Genomic DNA, 26,840 nt, shown 5'->3' with positions numbered 1-26,840 from the left:
TCTCTACTATTGATCAAGAAACAACATGAAGTTGGAAATATAGGTGTGTGTGTGTCCTTGAGTCTCTCCAAGGGGGGCTATTTATAGTTGTGTAGGAGTGGGATTATGCTACACTTAATTAGAGTAAGTGATTAGACCTAATTAAGTGTCCTTTGACTACTCATTGAATATTGGACATAAAAGGGACTATTTATTCACCAAAAATATCATTTTAGACCGTGAAGGCTCCATAGGGGTGCATAATGTAGGTGGGCCCCACCATGAGGCCCTACGGGTGGCTCCTGCGGGGTATCTCAACTTGTCTGTCTTGGCATTTAGAAAGCATCTTTAGGTTGGTCCCATCACATGCAAGTGACCTTGAACACTCATTGCTCTTCTAGAAGATGAGTAGGGGAAAAATAAGATCTCACTCTCTTGATTTACTTGATTTACAGTTCCCTTTTGCTGCGAATCTGACAGATTTACACTATTTTGACCATAACGTTTTACCTGTAGCTCGAAATGACATGCTTCAAAAGGCAAAATTGACCTTCTCAACATGTTTGATATGAATTTGGACTATTCTTCACGCCCATGCACCAAGGAATTCGGTTTGGAAGGTCCACACTAGGCTAGGGAACCTTTTGCTTCAAAGTCTTCTTGTATGGGCCCTTTGCTTGTATGCATCCAAGGAGAATCATGCTTTTTCAAGAGGCTATGATGCTTAAACAAATAGAGGAGGGCCCAATATTATTTTCTTGTGAAAAGAATATACAATTGGAGTCTTTTTGAAAGGAGAGAAACTATATGTATATTCTTAAGAGATATTGGGCCACCTTTGTAGGGGGCATAGAAGACTTGTAGAGAGGGACCATAATCTTTGGTAAAGACAAGTGGAGAGTTGATTTCCATGGGAATTTATCTATAAGGGGTGGAAGATGGATATATTATTTTTCTACTACTAATTCACAAGAGGTAAGAAAGTTTGGGGGTATATAGTTGGTTATTGTATGCTTACTTTTATTTACAAAGCAAAAAGAAAAGGGTGGTAATATAAATATATGACTAAGGTGACATTCTTGGGAAGAGTACAATGTATGTGTCGCCACAAAGGTTAAACGAAGAGAGGAAATTTACTCTAGATAACTTAATAGCGTAGAAAAATATATATACATATGAGGAAGAGGACGTTGAGTAGGCTGAGAAATGTTGCAAAAAGATGGTTACCATTTTATGCCACTCACCATGAACCCTTGATGTAATTGAAATGGCCTAGGAACATTGAAAATAGCGCAATTAAGAGAACTGTAGTGAGCATTTTCATGAGACTACTTTGAGAAAATAGAGGGTGAACTTGATTAGAGATAGCAACATAACCATTATACTTAATTAACTTGTCATGAAGAATACTTTGTAAGAGAGAGAATTAGAGAACCTGACAACAGTTGAGGACCGGATTTATGTGGAGCCGGTCCCGCCTCCAAAAGGATTTTGTATTATAATTTCTCTCATAAAGAGAGACTTGGTACAATACAAGATTTTTGCTCCTTGAGACCTTGATGGTACAATGAAGATAGAGAGCTTCATGCACCACAATTATGCCCGTAACTTAGGCTAAATGAAAGCATTAACGTGTCTATAGCCTCAATCCCAAGACCTCAAACACCTCCAAAGGTGGAGAGAGCTAGCAGGGAATGAGGGTAGGGAAGAGGAAGAAGAAACATTCTTACAAGAAAGAAATAGTTCCTTACTTATCATCACTCTTTTAACTTAGCATAGCATAATACCATAGTAATGAAGATGGAGAAGATGGCAAGCTTTAGCATTGAAGCATGGCTCTTGGTTGGATTTGCATTCCATAGCCAAGAGTGTTGGTGTAGGCTCTCAACTTCTCAACACATTAGGGCCAAAAACGTCCAAAAAGGGTTGTTTGGTAATCCACGGATTAAGAATAGGCCAATACTCACTTGACACATATACAAAAGTATGGCATTATTGTCACCTCTAGCTTGAGCTTTTGTGCTCCTACTTTAGCGGAAAATGTCTAAATGTCACTTTCATTTGGCTAAATTGCCTATACTTGATGGCATTCCTGTTGTTTTTTACAGATAACATCATATTCTGGGCCTGATGTACAAGTACTCTTTTCTATTTAATATTGTACAATATTAAGCTAGAAGATACGAAATCTTTCTTTTCAAATAGTGATGATGACACCTATTAATGACTAATCTTTTTCTTATTAAAGTCTACTTTTCACTTACCCTCTACTTCTAAGCACCGCATCAAGAGCTTGCACTCATCACATGCGTACATAAAATCTACATCAACATGTTACCCCAATCGTAATGTGTGGGTTATTTGCATTCACAGATTCACCTTTCCTACCTACTATAGATCTATTTTTATATATAGACCTATTAAGCATATTGGACCCAAGCATAGTCACAAAATTACTCAATTCTATTTTACAATATATAATACTTGTAACTTTTAAAAGATACAATATTTGAAGCTTTTGAAATCACAGATGAGTTTGAAATGCCCAAAAACCTCGGAGACGACCGGCTATATACCTCGTTCTGACACCTGGAGAGGTCGGTATGACCAAAAAAGGCCTCTGGAGGCCCTATCCCGTACGATGCGAGGAGAGGGGTAGGGAGATTCATACCGACCTCTCCGGGTGTCAGAACGAGGCATATAGCCGGTCATTTTTGAGGTTTTTGGGCATTTCAGACTCATCTATGATGTTAAAATTTTGCCATTTTGCTTTATTTGAAAGTTATAATTTTAAGTTGAGTCAAAAGAGCTGAAGGAACAAAGTTTTATTAACATGGCTTAAAGGAAAAGGAAGTCGAGGGTGTTAAAGCTTCTAATAATGCTGGTCCATGCCAATGGTTTCCAGATGTCATGTTATAGGATCATGGTCACATGAAAGCCTACATAGAAGAGTGAAAAAATTTCAAAGCTCAAGTTTGATCTCACACAAATGTTAGAATAGTTAAAAGGAAACTTGTCTTAGGAGTTATAGATGAGTAAAACGATTGTGTGGCAAAGGGAAAATAAAGTGTTAATCCTGATGTTGCAATGTTTATAGGAACATATGTTGTAACTTTACAAGGTATTATATTGTGAAAATGAATGTTTTGCAAGGAGATTTAAAGTAAATTTACAAGGAATTATATTGTTAAAATGATAGTGTTTTGCAAGGAATGACATTGTAACTTTGCATCTAAATAGTCTCCTCCTTGGAATGATTGTGATGTTCACATCAACGTGGATGTTGTTGGTTCTTTGATCTCATCCTCTATAATTGCCTCCCTTGGTACCGACTGAGTAGCTATTTTAGTGCATTGCTTCTTCTTTGTCATCCTCCCTTTTTTGTTGATATGAAAAATGAAGTTTTCGCTTGATAATGTGACTTCTATCTGTTGCAATGGGCCCTTGTTTTGCAAAATATGGTCCATCTAGATAGAGCATATGCTGCAGGATATCATGAGATCCAATTTCCAACTTAGAAAAAACTAAGTGAATCTTTTGGCTTTTAAACCTCCTGTTGAAGCGTCCTTCAAAACATTTCCTGTCCTTTTAGAAATAGTTGGATCCTTCTCCAAATGCAGATGGCCACCATGAAAATCTATTTATGAGAGTAAGGCTTCAAATTTTTCTATTTACCTTCCAGTTCGTGGATAAATAGGATACAAGATGACTTCTCTCTATACCCATTTGCTTGCTCCCTTTGCTTTGTAATGCTTGAGCTCAGACACCTGCCGCCTTTGATACACTACCCTCGCGGTTTCTTACACTTGGTTGAGCTTGATTTCCATATGGAACAACTTAATGAGTTTCTAGGCAGAGTGGAAATGGTGGGAAAGCTTGTGAGGATGAAGGGAGCTTCTAGCGAGAGCAAAACTAGTGAGAAAGTTTGGAAAGCTTGTGAGGCTGAAGTGAGCTTCTAGGAAGAGCAAAACTAGTGAGAAAATTTGGAAATCTTGTGAGGGTGAGGAGAGAAAAACGGTTTCCATGCAGAGTAGAAATGATGGGAAAATTTGTGAGGTTGAAGTGAGCTTCTAGCAAAGCAAAACTAGCGAGAAAGATCCGAAACCTTGTGAGGGTGAAGAGAACAAAATGGTGGTTCTCTTGCAAGCGGTGGTCCTTCTAGCTAGACCAGAAATGGTGGTCCTCTTGCGAAGGTAGAGAGAGCTTGGAAAGCTTATGAGGGTGAAGAGAGTCTAATGAAATGGATTGAGAAGGGTATTTAAAGTTCTTGAAACTTACAGAAATATATCTACAAAAGGGCATTATTTTTTCAAATTTGAAAAAAACTTACAGATTTAAAAAAAAAAAGGTATATTATGTTCCTAACAAAATTCACAGATAAGGGGTTTTACAAACATGTCTTGAACGCACGTGATATGGTAGTTTTACACATAGTGAACCCCCCATGCTTGAGAGAAAGAATAGTGAGGAAAACCATCATTCAAAAGTGAAAATTTTGTATTTGCCGCCAAGAGAATAAAATAGGTCCAGTAGGGGAGAAAATAGAGTGAACATGACATCTTTTTTTCATATTGAAAGACCTATGCCGGGATACTCTTTAAATGCTCTAGATATGCTTTGAATACCCAAAACTATCAAATTTGGAGCCGTTTTGACCGTCAAATGCTCCACTAATCAACAAGCTAACTCATTCCTTACACATCCCTTTTTGAGGCCCTTTTGGCCCTAATGAAGCTTGGAGAAGGAGATGAAGTTCTTGCACTTAGCACTTCACACAATGAGAGTGTGTGCGAGAGAGTATACCCCTCAAGCTAGCCCCCAAGTTTCTTGGGTCTACCCCCTCTTTTTGCCCTTGATTGAAGCTCATTGGCCCTCCCAAGCCTAGCCAATCACAAGCCTTGGTCACAACTAGCAATAGAGGTAGTCCTTGGACAACTGTCCTCCTTTCCCTTTTGAGAGAGAGGACTTGATAAATGCTTAAATAATTAATTTAATTAGATAAAAGCTTATTGGAACCCTTTAAAGGCCATCCAATAGGCTTTAGGCACCTTATGAGGGCATCATGGAGAGGAGCTTGACATGTGTCCTTGTTGCCTCTTTAGACTAGGCTTACCTTGTTCTCTCTCATGCTCCTACTTGTACCCCCCCCCCCCCCCCCCCCCCCCCCCAAAATGTAGGGATCCTTGTTGACTTTTGGAACACCTTAAGCCCCTCAAGAACCTTAGTCATGAAGCACCTCAAGCACCTTAGTCAGCAAGCATGACAAGCACCTTAGTCACCAAGCACAACAAGCACCTCAAGCACCTTAGTCACCAAGCACGACAAGCACCTCAAGCTTGGGCCGGGTTCCCACCTCAAGCACAACCCTAGCTTGTTGCCTAAGGTCCTAGGCCGAAGGACTTTTAACCTAACCTTTGAAGGCCTTTAATGAAGCTAACCCTAAGGTCTTTCAAGCGCCAATAGCTCGCCTTGCTCTTTGACAGACCATCTCGCATTTGGACCCATTGATTTTGGCCCCATGTTGAGATAGATCCATAAGCACATGTCTATATTCTTACTCTTGTTCCCATTTATTCTCTCACATTAAATGATCATTTTAATATGAGAAAAATCATATGGGTTATTTAGATATTAGGTTTTATGACAGTTGAAGTAATTGAGGAAGTGGCCCTCCTGTTCAAGGTGTTGAGTCACGTCATGCCACGAGATCTGGTATCATGTCCTCTTATTATCATTGTGCAGGCTGGGCAAGCATGTGAAAACACCTATACGGCATGCGACTAGTAGTGAGAGACTCTTTCCTTATCTGTGCCATATTCTCCTAGTCATTGACACGACTAGGGGAATGGGAATGGAGAACACACAAGAGGAAATTGGATCCATACTTGAGCTCCCGATGAGCCTCCCAATGACATGGCCATGCAATGGTCCCTTTCATCGCATATATCCTCAACCAATGCATTGAAGATTTGAGAGTTTGTTAGATGATATTGAGAAACATATCCCATCTTGTGATGAGCTGCACCTACAATTATTGATAGTGTTGGAATTAGGATTGCAAGAAAACAGACACATCTTGGAGAAGATGAAGGAAGCTCAAGGTACACAACAGAGAGTGTATTTGTTAGTGTGCAATGGAAAAATAGATAGCCCTAGAATGATGGGCATATATACAATGCACAGGGGAAAAACCTCCTAGTGAGGAAAAAAATGCCCCGGTGGTCCTAACTGTGTTCACACACATCACTACCACATGTATATGGTAACAAATCCCCCCTTGGAGTGATGCGGTGAAGCACATAGAGTAAAGAGAAGTGCCACGCCCTGAGGACATGATCAATCCACAAATGGGAGTGAGCCCAAAGCTTTGCGAAAAGCTTCAAACTTCTCACAAGACAATGCCTTTGTGAAAAGATTTGCAAGGTTGTCCTATGTTGGCACATAAGCCTCTCTCCTGTTGCGAGCCTGTCCCTGACATAGTGGTAATGAACCTAATCGTGCTTTGTGCGAGCATGAAAAACTGGGTTCCTTGCAGTTGCCAATGCGCTCTAACTATCAGTGTAGATAGTGTTGGCAGTGTCCTGTCCAACACCCAAATCAACAATAAGGCGTCTGAGCCATACACACTCAACTGCTGTGACGATTGCCTTGTACTCAGTCTCACAACTAGAAGTGGCCATAATAGTTGCTTCTTACTCAACCATGATATACATGAACTGCCAAGCATGAAACAAAAACCACTTGTGGACACTTACGTGTCAAAACAACCACCCCAATCTGAGTCCAAAAAAGCTTTTGAGTCTGGAAGCAATGATCCCCCCTTGGGATAAAAACATCCAAGATGTAAAGTGCCACTCAAGTAGCAAAAAGAACACAGTAGGACCGCCGGGGCATTTATTCCCTCTTTAGGAGGTTTTTCCCCCTGTGCATTGTATATACGCCCATCACTCTAGGGCTATCTATCTTTCTATTGCACACTAAGTAACACACTCTCTATTGTGTGTCTTGAGCTTCCTTCGTCTTCTCCAAGCTGTGTGCGTTTCTTTGCAACCCTAATTCCAATAATTGATATCAGAGCAGGTTGCATCCTCCCGGGCTTAGTCGCCAGCTGCTCCAGCACACGCCTGCTCACTTTCTCCGATTTCAATGAGCTTTGGCAAGCGTTCGTAGGTCGACAAAAAATTTGGGATTTCTCAAAGAGCTTAGTCTACTCAGATTTTTGATTCGGGCTCATTTCGGACTCCGTTTCCACTACAAGTCGTATTGCATAGGCTATTTCGTCATTTTGTGCAAAATTTTTGTCAGTACCGTTTTCTACATAACAGGTGCCTCATAATCTTCTACGGTTTGTGCTATATAGCACGTGTTGTTCCTGCTCCGTTTCTCCTATTTTCGGGCAGTTTTCACATCAGGTGTAGCATTTACCATGGCTGACAACAACACAAATGTGTTCAAGATGTTTGCTGCTGAGGATAGGTTGGATGGGGATAAGAACCCTATGTGGGCTTATATGATGCAACATGTTCTTGTGTCAAAGGGCGTCTGGAACATTGTGCAGGGCATTGATGTACGTCCTGGTTCTGAGGATGTAGGCGATGTTGAGGATGTTGCAGGTCTTGCTGCAAGGATTGCTGCTATTAAAGTTGTTTTGCCTACGACAAAACAAGCTCGTTGGGATGTAAAGGATGCATAGGCTCATGCATTGATTGTGTTGTCTGTGAAGCGCACCATTGTTCCGCACATTCGTTCAACAAAATCTGCAAAACAGGCTTGGGATATTCTAGCAGGTCTTTATGCAAGCCGCAATGAGGCTAAAATTGCTTTGTTGCGTAAAGACTCGGAGTCGAAGATTATGCATGAGGAAGATGATATGGAAACTTTACTTGCTGGTGTCAAGGATATCAATGAGCAACTTATTTTTGCAGGTGAAGTCATTTCAGACAGTTCCCTTGTGCAGACTGTTCTTGATGCCTTATCAGATTCCTACCATACTTTTGCTAGTACTTGGAGACTGATGACCCAAGGAAATCCTGAAGTTGTCAAGTTTGATGCATTATGCACATTGCTGTTGCAAGAGTCACTTTCCAGAAAAAACAGAACTAGGCAACGTGCAGTTGAACAGGCTTTTATTGCTTCTCAAAGAAAGGGTGGTAACAGCAATGCGGCCACTTCTTATGGTTCTGCTGCGAGTGGCAAAACTTCTATTCCTAATGCTTCTGCTGGCAGCAATTCGTCTGGGAATATTGATGATAAGGGCAAAAAGAAGATGCATTGCTATTATTCTAAAGCTAATGATCACTTGATCAAGTCGTGTCCTAAGTTGAAGGCCAAAGAGGCTAAGAAGAAAGAGGGTGGTTCCACTGCAAATGATGGTTCCACTACAAATGCAGCCATTGTAGAGTCTTTTGTGAAAGGAGACTGTGTTGCTGATGTTGATGCAGAATGGGATTTTAGCGCAGACTGCACTTACAATCCTGCTGTTTATGATGCAGAATGGGATTTTAGCGCAGACTGCACTTACAATCCTGCTATTTATGATGCATGCCTGCCAGTTGCTGCAGATTCACACATGTGGTATTTCGATAGTGGTGCTACAAAGCATATTACCTCACATTGTGAATTGTCTACCTCTCTCGAGTCTGTCCCTCATGGGAATTCAGTCACTTGTGCCCACAATGCCTCTTATCCGGTTCAAGGAGTTAGAAAGATTGTGCTTACTGTTGCAAATGGCAGTTCCTTCACACTTGTTGATGCACTTTATGTACCTGGGATCAAGACGAATCTCTTGTCTGTATCGCACTTGCTAGACTTGGACTTGTAGTCAAATTTGTGGATGACAGATGTATAGTTCATGATCTCAGTTTTGGTGTTGAAATTGTTGCATCTGGCCTTTTGTGCCGTGGGTTGTATAAGCTCACTTAGTATGACAAGTGTAGACAAAATTTTGCAAATGCTATTGCCGATTCAAGGGCTATTTCAGATGCAAAACTTTGGCATACACGTTTTGGTCATCTGAATTTTGCCAGTTTGCTGGTTTGCAGAAATATGATATGGTTGCTTCTTTGCCACCTCTTGAAGCACCTATCAAACATGTTTGTGAAGGTTGTATTTTGGGTAAGATGCAGCGTTCTAAGTTTCCAAAGCATGGTTCAGTTCGGGCCACATGCAGGTTGCAGCTTGTGCATAGTGATGTTTGTGGGCCCCTGCAAAGTCCTTGGGCAATTACCTTTACTTCGTGACTTTCATTGATGATTACTCCAGGCATGCATGGGTATTTCCGCTTAAAGCGAAGTCCGAAGTTTTTAGTGCTTCAAACAATTTCTGGCTATGGCTGAAAATGTCTCGAAATGTCCTATTGGCACCCTCCGTTCCAATCGAGGGGGGGAGTATATGTCTCATGAATTTAATGCATTTCTGGCTAGTCATGGGATAAAACACCAATGTACAGTGCCTTATACACCTCAACAAAATGGTGTTGCTGAGAGAAAAACCAGGTCACTGACGGAAATGGCACGATGTATGGTCAAAAGTCAAGCTTTGCTGCATTCTTTTTGGCTTGAGGCCATCATGTGTGCCACTTATGTACTTAACAGGTGTCCTACGAAAGCTTTGCAGTCTATTACTCCATATGAAGCATGGCATGATAGAAAGCCTTCTATTGAGCACATGAGTGTTTTTGGTTGTTTGGCATATGATTTGGTGCCACAAACACAGCGCAGAAAATTGGATGATAAGGCTGCCAAATGTATTTTCGTTGGTTATAGTGCTGAAAGCAAAGGTTACAGGTTATATTACCCGCAAACAAAGCGTATTTTGGTTTCACGGGATGTAGCGTTTGTGGAAGATTCTATTCAGTCCTTGTTGTCATGTACTAGAGACAATAATGTAAGCTCACAGGACATTTATGACACTTTTTAGCTCTTTTCAGTGGTGGAAATACGCATGTAATTTCCAATGAGGCAAATGTACAGCCTATGGGGGTTTCTGAAAATGTTATAGATCAGCCTATTACTGATGCCGATGTACATGATGTACTTGATGAGGAAAGGGTTGAAAATGAGCAGGCTAGAGGTATGCCAAAATGGCTGGTGCACACTTTGCGTGATAGTAAATTGGATGCACCTTTGTCTAGTCGTACTCGTTCAGGCTCTCGCCATGCATCTTATGCATCAGATTGTTATGCTTTGGCTGTGTCTAGCTTACATGATGTTGAGGAGCCTCTGTCTTTTGATGAAGCACAGACTTTAGAAAATTGGATGGCTGCCATGCAATCAGAATATGATGCACTCATAGAAAATGACACATGGACTTTATGTGATTTGCCTCCTAGAGAAAAGGCCATTGGTACGTAGTGGGTTTACAAGTTGAAACACAAGCCGAATGGTGAGATCGATCGCCATAAGGCTCGACTTGTTGCAAAAGGTTATGCACAGCAAAAAGGCATAGATTATGAAGAGACTTTTTCTCCCACTTGTTGTATGACTACTGTGCGTTTTCTATGTGCATTGGCAGCTCATTTTGGTTGAAATGTACATCAATCATACATTGTTACTGCTTTCTTGAATGGTGACATATTTGAGGAAGTTTATGTAATGCAGCCTTGCGGTTTTGTCATAAAAGGACAAGAGGACAAAGTGTGCAGATGTAAGAAGGCTTTGTATGGGTTGCAGCAATCTCCTCGTGCTTGGTATGAGAAAGCTGACACTCATTTGGTTAAACGAGGGTTTTGTAACAGTGCAACAGAAAGCACATTGTATGTAAAGCGTGAGGGTGATGTACTTCTCATTGCGGTTCTTTATGTTGATGATTTGCTGATCACTGGACCAAATGAGAGACATATTGCTGAATTTAAGGCTGATTTGGATGCTACTTTCAAGATGAAAGATTTGGGGCTATTGCATCATTACTTGGGTATAAAGTTTAAGCAGTGTGATGGTTGTATTGCCTTGTGTCAAAAAAGTTACATAGAGACATTGCTATGTAAGTTTGGACTTAAGGATTGCAAACCTATTGCCACTCCCATGGAAACAGGTTTGAAGTTGAGTCTACATGATGCTGGCGATCCTGCTGATGTCACTCTTTATCAAACTGCTGTTGGCTACCTCATTTATGTATGCAACACGAGACCGGATATTCAGTTTGCGGTCACACAGGTCAGCAGATTTATGCATAGCCCAGGGTCTAAGCATTGGCAGGCTGTCAAGAGGATTTTCCGCTACCTTAGTGGCACTTTACATCTTGGCTTGTTTTATCCCAAGGGGGGATCATTGCCGCCATACTAATATGCTTTTCCGGACTCAGATTGGGCTGGTTGTTTTGATACGCGAGTGTCCACAAGTGGTTTTTGTTTCATGCTTGGCAGTTCATGTATATCATGGTTGAGCAAGAAGCAACCTACTGTGGCCACTTCAAGTTGTGAGGCTGAGTACAGGGCAGTCTTCATAGCTACGGTTGAGTGTGTATGGCTCAGACGCCTTATGGCTGATTTGGGTGTTGGACAGGACACTGCCAACACTATCTACACTGACAGTCAGAGCGCATTGGCAGTTGCAAGGAACCCAGTTTTTCATGCTCTCACAAAGTACATTGAGGTGCATTACCACTATGTCAGGGAGAGGCTCTCAGCAGGAGAGCCTCTTAGCAGGAGAGATCATCTTGGCTTATGTGCCAACACAGGAAAACCTTGCAGATCTTTTCATGAAGGCATTGTCTCGTGTGAAGCTTGAAGCTTTCCGCAAAGCTTTGGGCTTACTCCCCCTTGTGGACTGATCATGTCCTTAGGGCATGGCACTTCTCTTTACTCATGTGCCAGCTCTCATTCACCGCATCACTCCAGGGGAGATTTGTTACCATATACATGTGGTAGTGATGTGTGTGAACACACTAGGACTGCCGGGGCATTGTTTCCCTCTTTAGGAGGTTTTTCCCCCTGTGCATTGTATATACGCCCATCACTCTAGGGCTATCTATCTTTCTATTGCACACTAAATAACACACTCTATTGTGTGCCTTGAGCATCCTTCGTCTTCTCCAAGCTGTGTGCGTTTCTTTGCAACCCTAATTCCAACATAAATCTGTTGACCTGTGAGACTATAAACTAAATATATACCTCGTGCTGCATACATAAATGAGGCATCCAATAGCAAAGAGTGACATGTGCAGGATCAACATCATCATGAAGAATCAATTTTAACCTATTTCCATGGGAGTGGAAACAGGTTTGCAATCCTCAAGTCCAAACTTACATAGCAATGTCTCTATGTAATGTTTTTGACATAAGGAAATACCGTCATCACACTGCCTAAACTGTATACCCAAGTAATGATGCAATAGCCTCAAATATTTCATCTTGAAAGTAGCATTCAAATCAGCCTTAAAATCAACAATATGTCTCTCATTTGGTCCAGTGATCAACAAATCATCCACGTAGAGAACCACAATGCGAAGTATATCACCCTCACACTTTACGTACAACATGATTTCTATTGGACCTCGTTTGACCAAATGAGTGTCAAGCTTCTCATAGAAAGCACGGGGAGATTGCTTCAACCCATACAAAGCTTTGTTACATTTGCACACTTTATCCTATTGTCCTTCCTTGACAAAACGGCGAGGCTGTGTTACATAAATTTCCTCAAATATGACAGTACATCCCAACCAAAATTAGCTACCAATGCACATAGAAAACGCACAGGAGTCATATGACAAGTGGGAGAAAAAGTCTCTTTACAATCTATGCCTTTTATTGTGCATAACCCTTTGCAACGAGTCGAGCCTTACAGCGAATAGTCTCACCATCCGGCTTGCGTTTCAACTTGTAAACCCACTTCATACCAATGCCCTTTTTGCCAGAGGTATATCACATAAAGTCCATGTGTCATTTTCTATAAGTGCATCATATTCTGATTGCACGACAGCCATCCAATTTTTTAGATTTTGTGCTTCATCAAAAGATAGAGGTTCCTCAACATCATGTAAGCTAGACACATCCAAAGCATAACAAGCTGATGCATAAGATGCATGGCGAGTTAAGTATGACTAGACAAAGGTGCATCCAATTTACTGCCACGCAAAGTATGCACCAGTCATTTAGGCATACCTCTAGCCTGCTCATTTTCAGCCCTTTCCTCATCAAGTACATCATGTACATCTGAATTAGTAATAGGATGATCTATAACATTTTCAAAAACCCCTTAGGATGTCCATTTGCCTCATTGGAATTTACATTGGAACTTCCACCAATGAAAAGAGTGTCATAAATGTCCTGTGAGCTTACATTAATGTCTCTAGTACATGACAACAAGGCGTGGACAAAATCTTCCACAAACACAACATCCCATGAAACTAGAATACACTTTGTTTGTGGATGATACAACTTGTAACCTTTTCTTTCAACACTATAACCAACAAAAATACATTTGACAGCCTTATCATCCAATTTTTTGCGTTGTGTTTGTGGCACCAAAGCATATGCCAAACAACCAAAAACACTCATGTGCTCAATAGAAGGCTTTGTATCATGCCATGATTCATATGGAGTAATAGACCACAAAGATTTTTCAGGACACCTGTTAAGTACATAAGTGGTACACATAATGGCTTCAAGCCAAAACGAATGCGACAAAGCTTGACTTTGACCATACATCGTGCCATTTCCGTAAGTGACCTGTTTTTCCTCTCAGCAACACCATTTTGCTGAGGTGTATAAGGCACTGTAAATTGGTGTTTTATCCCTCAAAAATTCATTAGATTCATGAGACATATAATCCTCCCCTTGATCGGAATGGAGTGTGCCCATAGTACATTTCAAGACATTTTTCGCCATAGCCAAAAATTATTTGAAGCACATAAATACTTTGGACTTTGCTTTAAGCGAAAATACCCATGCATTCCTGGAGTAATCATCAATGAAAGTCACTAAGTAAAGGTAATTGCCCAAGGACGGAGTCTGCCTGGGCCCACAAACATTACTATGCACAAGCTGCAACCTCCATGTGGCCCTAGTTGAACCATCCTTTGGAAACTTTGAACGCTGCATCTTACCCAAAATACAGCCTTCATAGACATGTTTGATAGGTGCTTCAAGAGGTGGAAAAGAAGAAACCATTACAGATTTCTGTAAACACAGCAAATTGAAAAATTTAGATGACCAAAACGTACATGCCAAAGTTTTGCATCTGAAATAGCCTTTGAATCCACAATTGCATTTGCAAAATTCTTTCCACACTTGTTGTACAAAGTGAGCTTATACAACCCATGACATAAAATGCTAGATGCAATAATTTCATCAACCAAATTGAGATTAGGTATTGTACATCTGTCATCCACAAATTTGACTACAAGACCAAGTCTAGCAAGTGCAGATATAGACAAAAGATTCTTCTTGATCCCAGGTACATAAAGTGCATCAACGAGTGTGAAAGAACTGCCATTTGCAACGGTAGGCATAATATTTCCAATTCCTTGAACCAGATAGGAAGCATTGATGGCACAAGTAACTAAAATCCCATGAGGGACAGACTCAAGAGAGGAGAAAAAATCACAATGTGAGGTAATGTGCTTTGTAGCACCACTGTCAAATACCACACATGTGAATCTGCAGAATTGACATGCATGCATCATTAACATCAGCATTATAGGTACACTCTGCACTAAAATCCCATTCTACATCAACATCATCATCACAGTCTCCTTTCACAGAAGACTCAACAATAGCTGAATTTGTAGTGGAACCAACATTAGAAGTGGAACCAGCCTCTTTCTTGTTAGCCTCTTTGGCCTTCAACTTAGGATACTGCTTGGTCAAATGATCATTAGCTTTACAATAGTGGCAATGAATCTTATTTTTGTCCTTATCACCAAAATTCCCATATGAATTGCTGCCAACAGAAGCATTAGGAACAGGTGATTTTCCACTCGCAGAAGAACCATGAGAAGTGGCTGCAATGCTATTAAGGCCTTTCAATTGTACGTTGTCTAGTACTTTTTTTTTTTGGAAAAAGACCCTTGCAACAACAATGTGCATAATACATCAAACTTGACAACATTAGGATTTCCTTGGGTCCAAGTCTAGCAAAATGCTAATAAGAATCTGGCAAGGCATCAAGAACAGTTTGCACAAGGGAACTGTCTGAAATGACTTCTCCTACATAAATAAGTTGCTCATTGATATACTTGTTACCAATAAGGAAAGTGTCCATGTTATCTTCCTCATGCATAATCTTTGACTCCAGCTCTTTACGCAGTAATGAAAATTTTTCCTCATTGCGACTTGCATAAAGACCAACCAGAATATCCCAAGCTTGTTTTGCAAATTTTGCTGAACGACTGTGAGGAGTAATAGTGTGCTTCATAGACAATGAAATCAATGCATAAGCATGTGCATATTTTACATCCCAACAACCTTGTCTATTGTAGGCAAAACAACTCTAACAGAAGCAATCCTTGCAGCAAGACCTGCACAACATCCTCAACATATATCCTCAGAACCAGGACATACATCAATGCCCTACATAATGTTCCAAATGCCTTTTGACACAAGAATATGTTGCATCATATAAGCCCACATAGGTTAATTGTCCCCATCCAATTTGTCCTCAACAACAAACATCTTGAATACATCTGTGTTGTTGTCAGCCTTGGTACATGTTGCACCTGATGTGAAAACTGCCCGAAAAGAGGAGAAAGAAAGCGAGAACAACATCTTCTATATAGAACAAACCATAGAAGATTGTAAGAAACCTATTATGCAAAAAACGGCACTCAGAGAAATTATGCACAAAATGACAAAATAGCATGTGCAACACTATTTGTAGTGGAAACAAACCAAGCTATTTGAGCAGGCCCAAAATTTTTGCTGACCTACAAACACTCACCTAAGATCACAAAAGTTGGAGAAAATGAGCAGGCGTGGGCTAGAGCTGTTGGCAATAAGCTTGGGAGGATGCAGCCTGCTCTGATACCAATTGCTAGAATTAGGGCTGCAGGAAAATACACACAACTTGGAGAAGACAAAGGAAGCTCAAGGAACACAATAGAGAGTGTATTTCTTAGTGTGCAATGGAAAGATAGATAGCCCTAGAATGATGGGCGTTGGTGCAACAAGGTTATGTCGGTCTAGCAGAAGGGTTCTTGCATTGGTATGGAGTCATGCAGATACAAGTCGAGGTGGTGAAGTCACTACCAGATTCCGGTAGCGGCAAGCTTGATCATGGTGTGTATGCCAAACGTGGCAATTAGCAGGTCAAAGATTGGTTTAATCTCTAATGATGGGTGCGCTCGTAGATGCATAAAACATGCTACCCAGTTGCTTTCTGGAGGACTATTTCAAGGATTAAAGACTGGACGAGGTTGTTTGTTGTGATTACGGCAAGTTCGGGGTGATCAACAATTGGAGTGACTGCCACTATCGACAAATGATAGAGCAATTGAGGTGCGACTCCAAAGGGGCGGCCGAGGCTACTTGAAACTGGGAGTATTCGGATTCAGCTACCACGACCTTGCGGTATACCCATATGGCGGTGCTTTGGTTTGTGGTGGTTCTTGGGTGGGAACAGCGAGTTGTGTAGGTAAAAAAGCTTGAGCTCTAAAAATAATGCCATGCTAAAAACAAAAAAAACAAGCTGCACTGTATGGAGAAGTGGCTCCAGGTGGTGAATATGCAAAATAAACGCCATCTGTTGGAGAGGCCTTGAGGTAGTGGCAGTTCCAGGAGGGGTGGTGGACACCATATGTGGCATGGAGGCCGTGAGGACTGTGAAGGCCCGGGAGCGCCGGGGTAGGAATGGGCTGCATATATGTGTACAATATGTGTTCCCATTTTCCCCATCCCATCCGTGGTGCCCCCACTGAGGACATACTGATTGCTCCTTGGTGAAGTCGAAGATGGTGGTGCATCCAAAGTGTGTCGACTCTAGAATGTGGCATGGGCAGATATATGCAGGCAAACAGAAGCATGGCAAAATGTTGGAGCAGCTAGGAGAATCATGGGATGACAGGTAGCAACGAAATTGTATTCCTGATGCGGCTTATAGGCGAAGGAAGGCTCCATGAGGGGCTAATTTGGGTAGCAAATGAAGGAGATGCAAAGTGCAGCTTCTGGGTCTAGGAATGAAGAGCTTGAAGTGCTGAAGGAGTAGGTTCCGACGGCTCATCAAACCGAGCTACGGAGCCCAAGTTATTGAAGGTTGACGTTTCAATGGATTGCAGATTCTTGCTTAACAGGGCAGCTGGGGACAGGTGGTCCAAGTGGAAGTCGAGGTACAAGTGTGTAGAGCTCAATTTATGAAGCCTACTCGTCTTTTCAGATTGCGGATCAGAGCTACGGTTTGCATTTATGGCCAGTTGAAGTTTTGCCGGGGGCTAGGTTGGTGTCTACCTGACCACATGGGGAATCATGCCATCTGACATCTTTTGAGCCCCGACGGAAGTCTACACCAGGTTATGCATCATACGGAGCTAGCAGGAATTGACTGCACGTCAAACGAAGCCCGAAGCGGAAAGATACTGAAGCCGAAAGATTGGGCACACTTATTTGGAATTGATTACAGATGCTTTTTGGCTTTTTTGCGGCCTCGGAGAACAACCTTGGAGATCTCAAAGTGGGGCAAGAGAAAGATGACTTGATGATGAAAACGGTGGATTTCACGTTAGGCTTCAAAGCCGGTGCATAGGCCTACTGGGTAGGACTAAACAAGGTACCCCAATTCAAGCAAAGAAGAGGTTTTTTTAAGTTCAAAAGGTGGATTTTTGAGGGCCTTGTACAACTTCCACGTGGCAGGAAGGTTAAACGCATATGCGCAATCGCTGGCTGGGGGGTTGCAGTATAAGAGCAGGACCGTGAGCTCTCTATTGACACAAGGGAGGAGAGAGGGGAGCTCCCTCCTCGTTGGCTATGGCGCACGAGTGGCGGCCCTGCTGGGCATTGCATGTGGCGCATTGGGGCGGTCGATGGCGATTTTGGCGGAGCTGGTCGACGTCAGGGACGCTCCCGCTCGCGGGGAGTGGGTGATGACATGGCATCCGCGCCAACGGTGGTTTCCACTGCTCGTTGGGGCCCCCAAATTTTTGAAGGAAACAAGGGAGGGCAATATCGACCTAATGATGGTGCAACCAAAGTGTGTCGACTCTAGCAGGTGGCATGGGCAGATATATGCAGGCAAACAGAAGCATGGCAAAATGCTGGAGCAGCTAGGAGAATCATGGGATGACAGGTAGCAACGGAATTGTATGCCTGATGCGGCTTATAGGCCAAGGAAGGCTCCATGAGGGGCTAATTTGGGTAGCAAATGAAGGAGATGCAAAGTGCAACTTTTGGGTCCAGGAATGAAGAGCTTGAAGTGCTGAAGGAGCAGGTCAAGATGGCTCATCAAACCGAGCTATAGAGCCCAAGTTATTGAAGGTTGAAGTTTCAATGGATTGCACTGGACACGGTAGCTGAGGACAGGTGGTCCAAGTGGAAGTCGAGGTACAGGTGTGTAGAGCTCAATTTAAGAAGCCTACTCGTCTTTTCAGATTGCAGATCAGAGCTACGGTTTGCATTTTATGGCCAGTTGAAGTTTTGTTGGGGGCTAGGTTGGTGTCTACCTGACCACATGGAGAATCGTGCCATCCAACATCTTTTGAGCCCCGATGGAGTTCTACAGCAGGGTATGTATCATACGGAGCTAGTAGGAATTGATTACACGTCAAACGGAGCCCAGAGCGGAAAGATACTGAAGCCTGAAGATTGGGCGCACTTATTTGGAATTGATTACAGATGCTTTTTGGATTTTTTGCGGCCTCAGAGAACAGCCTTGGAGATCTCGAAGTGGGGTAAGAGAAAGATGACTTGATGATGAAAACTTTGGATTTTAGGTCAGGCTTCAAAGCCGGTGCATAGGCCTATTGGGCAAGACCAAACACGGTATCCCAATTCAAGCAAAGAAGAGGTTTTTTTAAAGGTCAAAAGGTGGATTTTTGAGGGCCTTGTATAGCTGCCACGTGGCAGGAAGGTTAAACCCATATGCGCAATCGTTGGGCTGGGGGGCTGCAATATAAGAGTAGGACCGTGAGCTCTCTATTAACACAAGGGAGGAGAGAGGGGAGCTCCCTCCTTGTTGGCTATGGCGAGTGAGTGGCGGCCCTGTTGGGCGCTGCACGTGGCGCATTGGGGCGGTCGATGGCGATTTTGACTGAGCTGGGTGACGCCAGGGGCACTTGCGCCCGCGGGGAGTGGGTGATGATGTGGCATCCGTGCTAACGGTGGTTCCCACGGTTCGTTGGGCCCCCAAATTTTTGAAGGAAATGAGGGAGGGCAATAGCGATCTTGCTATTGCCTCTCCCCCTCATGGAAGAAGGGGATCCCGCAGCAGTGAGAGGAGGGCATTTTGGAGCACAAGAGGGGGCTCACAAGGTCCGGCCAAGAGACAAATCTCGCCAGGAGGGGTAGGGGAGAGCAAATGGAAGAGGGGGAAGGTGTTCAAAGGAGTCAATTCGAAGTGGCCGGATAATGCAAGTCAAGCCGGGGCGGCGGAGTTGGGCGGACATTAGGAGGATGTGTACACCATGCAATTGTTTCCAAAAATGAACTATGCTAAGTGGTGGCAATGCAAGGAAATTCTAATTGAAGCTACAAGTGAAGTGCACGGGAGGAGAAGCACACCCATCATTTCTTTTTTGAGTCTCCTAGACACACCCTTATAAAAGGAGATAAACGTTCATTTTTTGGGGTCTTTGACCAAGGTTAGCTTTTTTGCCATGAGGTTTTTTTGCCAAGGCTTTTGAGCCATTGTTTTTGGTTGCCGAGGTTCATGTCGGTAGTGTGTTGGTTGTATATGGTATTGCATATGCTAGAAGGCTATTCTCTACTATTTCTGGGTGTCATTCCCCCTTCCTCCTTCTCTTCTCTGCTTGTGTGCGTGTGTCTCCGGGCGTGTGTGCCCCCCTGAGGTTTGACGTGCAAAGAGAGAGGTTGTGTGAGTATGGAAGGTTGTGAAGTGAGGGGAGCGGAGTGATTGAGTCTGTCTGGTGCATTGCAAGGCGTATGTGCATATGGTTCTGTGAAAGTGGTGGTTTGCTTGCGGGTACTGTTGAGTTTTGAAGGTGAACTCTAGTGGATTGGAGCACTGTGTATATCCTGGGCTATAGTGAGGCATTGTGTTGTGTGCTGGGTGTGTTCCCCTTTCCCCCTCTCCAACGGTGTTGCGGTAATACCAGAGTCAAATAGCAAATGATGTTAAGCAAGATGTGGTCGGGTTTTTTGACTTTTATAGGTGCTGAAGATGCTAAAGTGTGGCTACAGGACTATGGTCTATTTCTGCTAGAGAGCGGCTTGTCAAGAGAAGAGGGAGTAGCCCAAGCTTTCCTGCTCTTGGTTCGGTAAAGCAAAGGTATGGTACGATGGCTTGTATGCTGAAGAAAAGCTGGATTGGAACACATTGGAAGCGGCATTCCGAAGCCGATATGTGGCCAACACGCAGTGGAGTGAAGTGAAGCAGATGATGAACAACCTAAAGCAAAGCCTTGACGGTGATTTTCGAGCAGTCATGTGGGAGTTCGAGGCCATATGGAGCAAGTTGGTTAAGGTAACTACTCTAGAGAATGCATATTTTTTGAAGTTGACCAAGTTTGTGGACTGCTTGCATGTACAAGTGCGAGATAAAGTCGAGATGGATGGACCGTGCACGTATGAGGAGGCAGTAGCCTATGCGCAGAGCAGGACAAAGAAGATTTTAAAGAAGCAACATGCAAAGCAGGTTTTGGTGAGTCCATTGGTGCGAAGGCGAATTGCTAGGGAAGAGCTTCAGGTGATCCGACCCTTTGTATGCACATGTCGTAGCAGCGGATAGGTGTGATGACAAAGTAGAGACGATACTGTGTGGACCTATGAGGCCTCAACAGTTGCAGAGAGGAGTCTATTGAGTACCGCCCGATGTGCTTGACCAAGTGCCTTCCGAAAAACAAGCAGTGGAGAAGATAGCTGAAGTGCCAAAGTCGGCGTGTTTTGTGGAGAAAGCCGAGGTGTGTTCGAGCTATAGCAGTGCCTTGGATACGGACAACACGTGGGAAACGGAGTCTGCTTTCTCAAGGTATGAGACATATGATGTTATGTATGTCAATAATTTGATCAAAGAATAGCAGGTTGCAGGTGAAGAGCCATTTTGCGAAGACCAGGGGGTTGGGCAACCCTCTCTCGTGCCTTGTGGTGGTCAGTTCATGTTGACTGAAGAAGAATGTCTTGATGAAGATGATTGGGGATTCGATGAGCCGGTGGGCAATGTTGATGATGAGTCGCAGGTTTTGGTTACTAAAGCTATGGCGAGAATACAAGGTATGCAAGGCTTGCCGCCTGTTGTAGCACCGCTTGAAGAGCCTACAGATGAAGTTTTGCCAGTGTCTGCTTTGGATGAGCAGTTGCCACAGGTTGGTGCCATGCTGTTGACGGCCATGTTGCTGAAGGTTGTTTGGCAAGTGGCATTATGCCGGTTGCTACAGGTTGCCTTGCTTATAGACAATGATGTTGTGGAGAGCTCTCTAGCCGACAACTGGGAAACAGATGATGCAAAGGCTTTGCAAAGTGTACATGCTTGTTTTATGTGTGAAGAAGGCTCATGCATGCAGTTTTTTGAAGGGCTATGCGGTCAAGAGCTACATACATGGATGGCTTACAGGTTTACAAATGCAAAGCAGGGATGGTGCGTATTTGTGCTACAGATGGATGGTGATGATCAATGCCATGTTTTTGATCCAAGTGGAGTTTACATCATGCGTGGGGAAGCCTATGGCTTTCCATTTGACCCAGGTGGGTGCTACAGCCAGTGAATCTCGCTCTATCTATCTACTGCTATTTATCTAGCTCCTGTACATAGTATCTATCAATTTTCTTTTTATGCACTGATATCTTATCTAAATAATGCTATGGTTGAGCATGAATGCTCAATGAGGGGTTGGGCAATGATGGTGCAACAAAGTTATGTCGGTCTAGCAGAAGGGTTCTTGCATTGGTATGGAGTCATGTAGATACAGGTCGAGGCGGTGAAGTCACTACCAGATGCCCGTAGCGGCAAGCTTGATCATGGTGTGTATGCCAAACGTGGCAATTAGCAGGTCAAAGATTGGTTTAATCTCTAATGATGGGTGCGCTCGTAGATGCATAAAACATGCTACCTAGTTGCTTTCTGGAGGACTATTTCAAGGATTAAAGAATGGACGAGGTTGTTTGTTGTGATTACGGCAAGTTCGGGGTGATCAACAATCGGAGTGACTGCCACTATCGACAAATGACAAAGCAATTGAGGTGCGACTCCAAAGGGGCAGCCGAGGCTACTTGAAGCTGGGAGTATTCGGATTCAGCTACCATGACCTTGCGGTATACCCATATGGCGGTGCTTTGGTTTGTGGTCGTTCTTGGATGGGAACAGCGCGTTGTGTAGCTAAAAAAGCTTGAGCTCTAAAAATAATGCCATGCTAAAAAGAAATAAACGAGGTGCAGTGTATGGAGAAGTGGTGCCAGGTGGTGAATATGCAGAAAAAAGGCCATCTGTTGGAGAGGCCTTGAGGAAGTGGCAGTTCCAAAAGGGGTGGTGGCCGCCATCTGTGGCATGGAGGCCGTGAGAACTGTGAAGGCCCGGGAGCGCTGGTAGGAACGGGCTGCATATGGAGGGAAGGTGAGAGCCGCCACCGGCAGGATGCGCATGAAGCAGCAAGGAGGGCCGCCAAGGGGCTCGCCAATTGCAGGGGTGCTGCTGCAGAGGGGCGCCATCAGAGGTGACGGGGCCGAGAGCAAAGGGAGGGCCGCCAGGGCTTGAAGATTATAGCAAGGCAGAAAGGGGATGATCGAGGGCCGGGGAGCCTGGAATAGAGGGAAGAGGATCGCCTTGAGGAGGCGGGCTTGCAGAGGCCAAGAGCATAAAATGAAGAGAAGGACCGCCAGCAGGACTGCTGTGAGAAATCTTGGAACGAGATTTCCAGTGAGGAGAGGATCAGACTGCCTAAAGTCGCCATCCTTGTATTGATCGGGTTGATGTGATGCATAGTTGTTGTGTTTTTTTTGTCGAGTTTTCTGTCAATATTTTCAGCCTCGGGTTCTTTGCCGTATGCCCGTGGTAGGTGTGCCTCCGGGATTGTGTGTCTGTGAGCAGAGAGGGAGGTAGAGATATTGTGCGGACATCTTGTATGAGTGGTCGAGGCGTGTGTCGCCTCCCTGTGTGAGTGCATTTACAGATTGAGGAGTTGTATGCATCCATTGGTGTCGGTTATGATGGTTTGTTGGTGGGTTCATTGCTGAAGTGCTCATGTGTGACTGTGGGTAGTCGTGATTGTCCATAGGCGAGTCCATGGTGTGAAGGTTGACAGATAGTGTGCATGTGTACGTGATTCTGTGTGGCTTGGGGTGCAAGATATCTGCTGGGCTATAGAGAGGCATCTAGTTTGTGTACTATGTGTGTTCCCATTTCCCCCATCCCAACGTATATACAATGGATAGGAAAAAAACCTCCTAGTGAGGGAGAAAATGCCCGAGAATCCTAAGTGTGTTCAGACACATCATTACCACGTGTATATGGTAATAGTAGGTCACATAATATTGGCTTATTCATGTCTTTCATGTGGAAGGGATCACAAGGGGATGGAATTGCCAAAGAATGGAAGCATTTCACAAATTCAGGGGCATGTGACAGCCACCCGACATGGCCAAGTACAATAGAGAGGAAAATGATGAGGCAATCACAACGGTGCCTACTCAAACCGGCATGCTTAGAAACATCAAAGGCTGACAGCGAGTGCACTTTGCAAAGAGAAATCGAGTGTATTTCCATCATTTTTGCACCAAGACCTTGTTGATGGATCAAAGTGTGGAATCATGCCAAACATGTGAAGCGATATTTCTACTCACTTCACGACAAGGGACACAAGTTACACTTGATATTTTGATCGGTCGGGGAATAGTCTTGTATGTGGACTCCAAATCTCATGAATGCCTCATTACATCAGTTTCATGTGGCTCAAACAAGGATGAAGAGTTGGCTTTCACATTGACCTTGGCCACTAGACAGAGCATTGAGAATGTGTGGGCATCAAGGTACCGCATTGTACTTTTGTGAAAAATGTAAACTTTCTTGAGTTTAACTTTGTGCTTCTAAATATTGGGATTTTTGTATTGATGTTTTTTGTTCCTTCGAGCAGATATTGTAGATTTTTTTGAAACCAAAAGATGTAATGTTGCCCAAGTTTATAGATACCTATGTTTCTACCTTAAACTGTCCCTTTTGTGAGGACAACTGTACATATGCCACACACACACACACACACACACACACACACACACACACACACACACACACACAGAGAGAGAGAGAGAGAGAGAGAGAGAGAGAGAGAGAGAGAGAGAGAGAGAGAGAGAGAGAGAGAGAGAGAGAGAGAGAGAGACTTTACCCTAATGAGACTGTGTCCTAATTGTGCATCAAAGGTAGTGACCTTTTTGTAGTTTCATGCTTGCGTTTATATATCGTGTATCAAAATGTGAATTGGTTTGCACCTCCTTGAGGTTTATGTCTAGCCTACCCTAGTTTATACTTGCTTGGATTCACCATATTCATTGTTGCAGGATGGCCTCAACCCTAAAGAGAAACAGGCATGTTTAGGAAGACACATCAAAAGGGTTGAAAGTGAGCGCACTTTGCAAAGAGAAACCAAGTGTATTAACACCATTGCTGCAACAAGGCCTTTTGTGTTGGTGGATCAAAGTGTCGACTTGTGCCAAACATGTCAAGAAATATTTCCACTATCTTCATGACAAGGAGCACAAGATACACGTGATGCTTTGATTAGTCGAGAAGTAGTCTTGTCAGACGGCTCCAACTCTCATGCATGCCTCATTGCATTGTGAATGTGTGGGCATTATAGTGTATTTTTGTAAAAAAATTGAACTTTCCCAGGATTAAATCTATGTAAATTTGTCGTAGTTTTACTCTATGCTTCTGTCTAAAAATTAGGACTTTTGTGTTCATGTGTTTTTTTTCGTCAGACATTGCCAATTTTTTGGAACTGAAAGATGTAAAGTTTTGTCATGTTAATATGCACCTGTGTTTTCGCTTGGACTTTCCATTTTGTGAAGAAAATTCTCTATATGCACAGAGAGAGAGAGAGAGAGAGAGAGAGAGAGAGAGAGAGAGAGAGAGAGAGAGAGAGAGAGAGAGAGAGAGAGAGAGAGAGAGAGAGAGAGGGAGGGAGGGAGGGAGGGAGGGAGGGAGGGGGAGGGGGAGGGGGAGGGGGAGAGAGAGAGAGAGATTTTATTATTGTCCTCGGGGGTCAAATATGACCTATGGGACAAAAGTTACATGTGATGTAGTATATGCATGGTTGATGAGTGACTCTTGATGCTCCAAAATTGTGTGATGAGAGTCGCAATGGAGAGCCCACACTCTGGCTGAGAGACGAAAGTGTGTAGGTCTAAGTCATGGCTGAAAATGTGAGAGAAGCAAGTTCGGATGTGACCAAAATCTGAGCACTCTATTTTTGTGTGGTACTCACAGACTCTCGAACTTGCAGTGAGCATAATGTGCACATTCGATTTGAGTCTTCTCCATTGTCCCAATGCCCTGTCTCACATTGAAGGGAATGGGAGCTAAGCCGAATGGCTACGATAGTGCGTATCCTGACAAGGGGATAGGCTCAAGCATGTAAGTGTGAGTACAATTTCCTCTTTCAACAAAAAACATGGTTTTGTAGCTCGAGGCAATATGGGTGGTGTAATGTATGAAGCGCCGGATTTCTCCCAAATCGTAATACATTGGCGTTGTAGAAAATCTTCATTCACTTGGAAGTCATTTGAAGCATCATGTAGCAAGTGTAATGTATCCCATCTCCCAAACCACTTCTTTATGTCCTGCATCCATCCAGTGCTTAAGATATGGCTTTTTTTGCTTGCTTCCCATGCAATTGTAGGAAGTCAATGTGAGGGGTTTTGATGCATCTTTATCATGTACTTCACAACCCTTTCCATGCCCATAACCTCAATTGGAAGAGATCCCGACTCAAGAAGTAGGAGCATATATGGTGTTTGTGTCTTAACGTGGAGAAAGTTTGTAGAAAAACACTTTTCAACATTCTCAAACTCTTTCCAAGTAGAATTTGAGATGCTCCCGCCCCACACTTCAACTCCGTAAAGAAGAACTGGTGGCACCAATGCATCAAGAAGGTACTTCTTGAGAACCCAACACTCAATGTTTTTTGTATTACACATGTTCTGAAATGCATAATATGCTCTCTTTCCCGCTTCCAAATGATGCATAGCACATTCATGCCACTTGTGATTGGACAGAACCTCAAAGCCAAGGTACTTAAAGCTCTCAACAACTTCAAGTGTCTCATTGCTGCACACAATGCATGCTTCTCCTTATGGTTGGTTTTCACAAGCATCCTTTGTTTTGGATTCATTCACAATCAGTCCACTATGCAAGCAAAAGTTCTCAAGGACAACCATAAGATTTTGTGCATCTTCTAAAGTGTGTGTTAGAAACACTACATCAGCTGCATACAACAAAAGTATGATTACCGCATTGCAAATAGTGATCTCTTCAATACCTTCTTCCTGCATAAAGTCAAGTACCATTGTTCCAATTGATCGATGCATAAACCAAAGAGAGTTGGTGAAAACGGAAATCCTTGTTTAACCCCAATTGTGCTTACAAATGTTTTTGAAATACCTCTTCCCATGCGCAATTTGACACATCACCTTCTCATAGATCCGAGAAACCTCAAGCATAAACTCACTTGGAACTTGGAGTTCTTCCATCCTTCTCCACAAATTGTTACGTGGATTCATATCAAAGGCTTTCTTAAAGTCCCTTTCAACCGACTTTCCTCCATGAGAACAGGAAGAG

At 43.2% G+C, this 26,840-nt stretch overlaps 1 protein-coding gene and 1 pseudogene across 1 annotated transcript; both read left to right on the top strand.

The window, feature by feature from the left end:
• Positions 1–20,203: 20,203 nt before the first annotated feature.
• Positions 20,204–21,805, top strand: LOC147426216 (uncharacterized; annotated as a pseudogene).
• A 657-nt stretch (positions 21,806–22,462) lies between these two features.
• LOC147426215 (uncharacterized) lies at positions 22,463–24,910 on the top strand. Its single transcript, XM_086498560.1, has 4 exons — positions 22,463–22,928; positions 23,572–23,653; positions 23,905–24,037; positions 24,563–24,910. The coding sequence occupies exons 1-4, from the start codon at positions 22,791–22,793 to the stop codon at positions 24,597–24,599; spliced, it is 390 nt and encodes a 129-aa protein (XP_086354686.1). The 5' UTR covers positions 22,463–22,790; the 3' UTR covers positions 24,600–24,910.
• The last annotated feature ends 1,930 nt before the right edge of the window (positions 24,911–26,840 follow it).

Source organism: Adiantum capillus-veneris, chromosome 24, assembly GCF_014529385.1.
Source record: "Adiantum capillus-veneris isolate H3 chromosome 24, ASM1452938v2, whole genome shotgun sequence".
Taxonomy (NCBI): domain Eukaryota; kingdom Viridiplantae; phylum Streptophyta; class Polypodiopsida; order Polypodiales; family Pteridaceae; genus Adiantum; species Adiantum capillus-veneris.
Note: the sequence above shows the minus strand (reverse complement) of the source record. Positions and strands in the feature narration are given on the sequence as shown.